A 5993-nucleotide genomic window follows, 5' to 3' on the forward strand; every position below is an offset into this window, starting at 1 on the left:
TTTACTTTTCCACGATAAAACTACCCAACAAATAAAGTGTCGCCTTATGGTTGGTTAAGTTAAATTCAGATAGCTTATAAGACAATCTTATCTTTATAATTTAAAACTTAAAATAACTCTTTATTTTCTCTTTTAAATATAAAGTACCACTGGTTTGATCAAGATGTAATTATCCACCGCAAAAGCTTAATTGCATCTTTGTAAGTGTAACCCATTATTTCAGAATTCATGACTTAACTTAGAGAGTGTCACCTTAGGGTCGGTCAAGCCTAAAATACATCACTTCCTCCTATCTTCGTAAGAAGCCAACCTTGGTATTGATATATCTAGAAACTTTCCTTAGGGGGATGGAAACCAAGATGCCTCGAGGCCCTGTTCATATCTCACGGTGTTGTACTAATAATGGAGACCATAGGTCACATTGAGATGTTCTCCTTCTCCCACATAATATTTTAGATTAATTGTGTTTTATTAAACTAATCAATTAATTGGGTTTCTCTAGCTCTGATAGGGCTTAGCGATGGCAGGGCGACCCCGACTATGGAAGACTGCGGTGCCAAAGAAAACTTCGGTGGTGCGCAATAAAAATGGTTTGAATTCTTTGGACCCAATTAAAAAGACAAAAACCATAGACAGTATCTTAGGAGTTGCTTAGCTTCATGTTTTGGAATCTGAAAAGGAGGCAGCTATGGATTTGGACGAAGATGATGTTCATGGTCATTCAGTGATATCCAAGCAAGTATTAATTGGAGATGAGGGTATTGGAATCTCGTTATCCCCAAAATCATCTAAGAGGCATTTGCTGTAGAGGGTTGGAATCAGGGCTTCTTTTGCTGAAGTTATGGGTGCGATAAGCTCTGCTCAAGCCAAAGAAGGTAACTCTCAATCTCAGTTTCTGATTTTGCATTTTGAAAAGGAGAATATGGGTAAAACAGGGGGATATGCAAAGATAGTGGCAGATGAAATCAAAGATGAAATTCAATTTTGGAGCTCTACTCTTGTTTGTCATGTCTTGGGGGCTAATCCTCCTATACATTTATGGAAGGGTATTTTTGAAGAATATGGCAGAAGCAAGGTCTTGACAGAGTTAGTTTGGTAGCTCATGGAATCTTTCTTGTTAGATTTCATTCAGTAGAGGATCGGGATGGGATTCTTAAAGGGGGTTATCAGTTCTTTGATCGTAAACCTCTCATAATGAAAGCTTGGGATCCTGATATGAAATTTGTGAAAGAAGAAGTTTGGAAGGTACCTATGTGGATTAAATTGATGAATCTAGAAGTGAAATACTGGGGGGAAAGAGCTATGGCTAAAATAGTGAGCTCCATTGGTCAAATGGTTAAACAGGATCAAGCAACTATAAACCGTGACATGCTTCAATTTGCTCGGGTGTTGGTTGAAATGGATGTGTCTCAGGGGTTTCCTCGGTTTTTTCAATTTGAAGATGAAAAGGGCAACTGATCAGTATTGACATCAATTATGAATGGACGCCATATCAGTGTGAAAATTGCAAAGGTATTGGCCATTTGAGTAATGTGTGTAAGAAACTCAAGAAACCAGCTCATTTCAAGAAGGTTTGGCAACCTAAAACTGATTCTGTGAGCAACAGGGAGGGTAATCTAGTTAAAACTATTGATGAGCATGGTTTTCAGGTAGTGAAAGGCTTGAAAGTGAAGCTTCCTAATTCCTCTAAGGTGCAAACCAACAATTATTTTGAAGTACTAGATTCGTTTTTTGCTTCGGCTTCTGCTTCAGAGATCCAGGTGGGAGAAGTGTTATGCGAAATGTAGTCCATAATTGATGGAGGGGGAGAGCCTCCACCAATACATTGATAGGATGTTGTTTTGGAATGTTAGGGGCATCAATAAACTCAACAAGCAAAATGAAGTCAAGAAATTGATTTCTCATTAAAGAATTGGGTTTGTTGGGCTCCTAGAAACAAAGGTTAAGGCTCATAGGATGGGAGCCTTATACCTAAATATGTTTCAAGGGTGGTGTTTTACTTCTAATCTGGCTCATCATCCTAATGGGCAGATTATTATAGCATGGAATCCGAATAGCTTTGAGGTTGACATAAAAGGAGGATCTAGTCAATGTATTCACTGTTGGATTAGGCCAAAAAGAAGGGATCAGTTTACTATTACTGTTGTTTATGCTTTGAATGAGAGCAGTGGTAGGCAGTAGCTTTGGAATGACCTTGGTTTCTTTGCTCAAGGCAATAAACGTATGTGGCTTGTTAGTGGTGATTTTTACTCTATCTTGAACACTGAGGAAAGACTTGAGTATCATGGAAATGGTGCCTTTTCAGAAGTGTGTTTTTGACTGTGGTCTTGCAGATGTTAAGTATAATGGTTCTTACTTCACTTGGAATAACAAGCAAGCAAGAAAGGATCGGGTTTTTGCTAAGCTGGATCCGGTGTTAGCTAGTCATGGTTGGTTGGATAAGTTCCCCACGACAGAAGTTACTTTCCTCCCTAAAGGTGTTTTTGATCATACTCCAGCCATTCTCTCAATCTATCCAAACTTTCATGATACTAAGAAGCCTTTAAGATATTTCAACTATTGGAGTTCCTTGAAGAATTTCTCTGGTATTGTTCAAAATGGTTGGCAGGAAAATTTAGAAGGCCTTCCAATGTATAAACTTGTCAGTAAACTCGAACTTCTCAAACGTGGACTCAAAAGCTTAAACCAGCAAGGCGATGGAGATATTAGTATAAAGGATAGTGAAGATTTTAAAACTTTACTTGCTATTCAAGTGGCTTTGAGGGAACAACCTGGTAATGGAGAGTTAATAGCCCAGGAAATTCAAGCCAGAAATCACTATGCTGATATGTAATGACCCACTAATCTAGACTCTTGGACCATTATCGAACTATACATACAAAGTCTTACTAAAACATACATTTGCGAAAATACCATAATTTATTATAAACTTGTAGAAACAAAGGTTACTTTCATAAAATTTAGTAGGATATGGGTACCCATTGTCTTTAAAACAAAAATAACTTAAGTGAAAAGAGTTACATAGAAAATGTGGAAAATACATTTAAAACCATAAAAACATAAACAAGACTACATCCTCGAATTGAATAACGCTCGGCTCCTTGACTCCATTCACCATCGATACACATCCTCTAAGCGTCACAAATCTTTCCACCTCTAAAGCTTATTTCCTACACATAAACAGAAAGGAATGAGCCTAATGCCCATCAAGGAAAAATCTAACACATAGTCATACACGTCAATTTCATAATAACGTAAAGACATATCATAACACATAATACACTTATTATAATGGCCATTATTACTTGGGGTCCCATAGACTAAACAAGCTTATGCCCATGAGATTAGTGGGGTCCTACCAGCTAAATAGGCTTATGCCCACAATCTTTTTGGGGTCTTGTTAGTCAAATAGGGCATAAGACCAAGCCTACAACATACACATCAATAACATATTCATAACATATGAAAACATAACACATAAGATAACATAAACATAAACATATAGATTCTAGCCTATTTTCCTTACCAAAGTTACCGGGATATAATGGACTGAGTTGGGACTTTTTGGAACACTCCTAAAACCATAAGAAAGAGTGAGTCTAAAGAAGAAAGGAGATGAAATGAAAGGGATGAAAAGACTAAACCATTAAAAGTCACACTTACCAAACTTATGTGCTTCAAGAACTTAGATCCCCTAACCAAAATGAAGATTAAGGTTAGAGATTGAGTAGAAGACTATGAGGAAGAAAATAACATAATACAGAAATGAACTAGAGTTTTGGTTACCTCAAAGACTTGAAAGACCAATCTACACCTCAACCGAAATACTATAGAACCTCACTTCCCAAAGTGTTTGATAAGCTTATGATTTTCCCAAACCAGGTGTTTACACTCTCACACTCACTTAACACTAGCAGCTTCTGAACTTAGAGCAAAAGGTGAATAATGGCTGGGTACTAGGTCCTATTTATAGAGTTTGGGAATGAAAGTATCTTGATTTTACTTGAATAAAAATAATGGCTTTTTAGGTGAAAATCATTTGAATAATCGTTCAGCAGAGGCTGAAGACTCGTTCAAAAGATGTTGGACTGTTGAAGGAGTTTGAATGGCTGAAAGGAAAAGAATTCAAAAGTGTTTGAAAACATGCTGGTGGAGGCGATATATCGCCCCCTATAGGCGATATATCGCCTGGACCACTGTTCCCGAGGCGACCGTGCATCGATTCGTGTTTTCCGTATCTACGTGCTGCGATATATCGCCCCCTATAGCTGCGATATATCGGCATATGCTGAATATTTAAACACGAAATTACACAATTTTAGCTAAGTTTGAATGGGGTAAACAGCCTTGACTAAGCCCTCAACGTATTCAAAGCTGCTGACTGACCCTATAACATTCAAACTTTACTCCATATTAAATTTAATCCTCAAAAATACTTAATCCTTAATTACCCATTCATAACATGTGCTTAAAATCCTATTGGTTGATATCTAAACCTTATAATATAACAACTATTATCCTTAATATCAGTCATATAATCAAACCTTAGGTTATACTTAATATTCTTAAACTATAGGTTAAACTTAGAAAATCTATAAGTACTACTATGAGTGTCCAAATAATTCCCGGTCTGAACCAAAAATCCACAGTAACAAAGATAATGCTATAAATACTATCATACTATTATCTATCTTAGCTAAGTAAAGTTCTTGGACTCTACATGATACTCACAAGAATTATCTGCTTTTTCTGAGACAAAAAGCTAAGCTAACCTGGCTTGCTCATGGAGATCACAACATCAAAAAATTTCATACCAGTATTAAACAGAGGAGCATCCAAAATACAATTTATTCGATAAAAAATAATAATGGTATTTGGGTTTCTGATCAGAATGAAGTTATTCATGCCTTCATGGACTTCTATGAGCAATTGTTAGGGTCCAAAATGAATAGCAAAACCCAGGTTCATAGAAGTATTGTCCGAGAGGGTCCGGTGATTCGTCTTGTGCAAGATGCCTGGTTATTAATAGATTATACTCCTGATGATGTGAAAAAGGCTTTATTCTCTATCCCTCATGATAAGGCTCCTAGACCTAATGGTTTTAGTAGTGGTTTTTTCAAAGATACTTGGGATATAACTGGTAACGAAGTGACTACAATTATTCTCTCCTTTCTTCACTATGGGAAGCTTCTCAAAGAAATAAATGCTACAACCATTACGTTAATCCCCAAATTGATATGTCTGGACTCAATGAAGGATTATAGACCTATTGCTTGCTGCAATGTGATCTATAAAATTGCTACCAAAAAGATATGCTCTCAGCTCAGATCTATTCTTCCTAGCATCATCTCAGCCAATCAAAGTGGTTTCATCCAAGGCAGACAAATAGTTCACAACATTATGGTGTGTCAAGACTTGGTCTGGGGTTATGATAGAAGAAGGGCAAAATCTGCTTGTTTGTTCAAAATATATTTGCAAAAAGCTTATGACACTTTTGATTGGGAGTTCCTTCAAGAGATGTTGTTGGCTGTAGAGTTCCCTGTGAAGTTTGTGACTTTAATCATGGACTGTGTTAGCACCCTGAGAGTCTCTTTTATGATTAATGGTTCTCTCCATGGATATATTCAACCTAAAAGTGGTCTTCGTCAAGGTGATCCAATGTCTCCTCTGTTATTTGTCATTAGAATGGAATATCTATCTCGTATTATGGCTCGAATTGCTAAGGATCCTGTTTCTAAATTTCACCCGAGATGTAAAAGCTTGAGGCTTACTCACTTATGTTTTGCGGATGACTTACTTCTTTTCTGCAAAGGAGACTATAATGCAGCAACGTTGTGATTACATGGTTTCAAATTATTTTCCAACAATTTAGGTCTTCAAGCTTACTTGGGGAAATCGACAGTTTATGGGGCTGGTATGGATACCTTGAGTCTGAACCATATTGTGCATCTTTCTGGTTTTCAAAGAAGTTTGCTTCCTTTTAAATATCTAGG

General features: G+C 36.9%; 1 protein-coding gene across 1 annotated transcript; it reads left to right on the plus strand.

The window, feature by feature from the left end:
- Nucleotides 1-2284: 2284 nt before the first annotated feature.
- On the plus strand, nt 2285-2833 carry LOC133825625 (uncharacterized). Its single transcript, XM_062258542.1, has one exon. The coding sequence runs from the start codon at nt 2285-2287 to the stop codon at nt 2831-2833; it is 549 nt and encodes a 182-aa protein (XP_062114526.1).
- The last annotated feature ends 3160 nt before the right edge of the window (nt 2834-5993 follow it).

The sequence above is a fragment of the Humulus lupulus genome, chromosome 1, assembly GCF_963169125.1.
Source record: "Humulus lupulus chromosome 1, drHumLupu1.1, whole genome shotgun sequence".
Taxonomy (NCBI): Eukaryota; Viridiplantae; Streptophyta; class Magnoliopsida; order Rosales; family Cannabaceae; genus Humulus; species Humulus lupulus.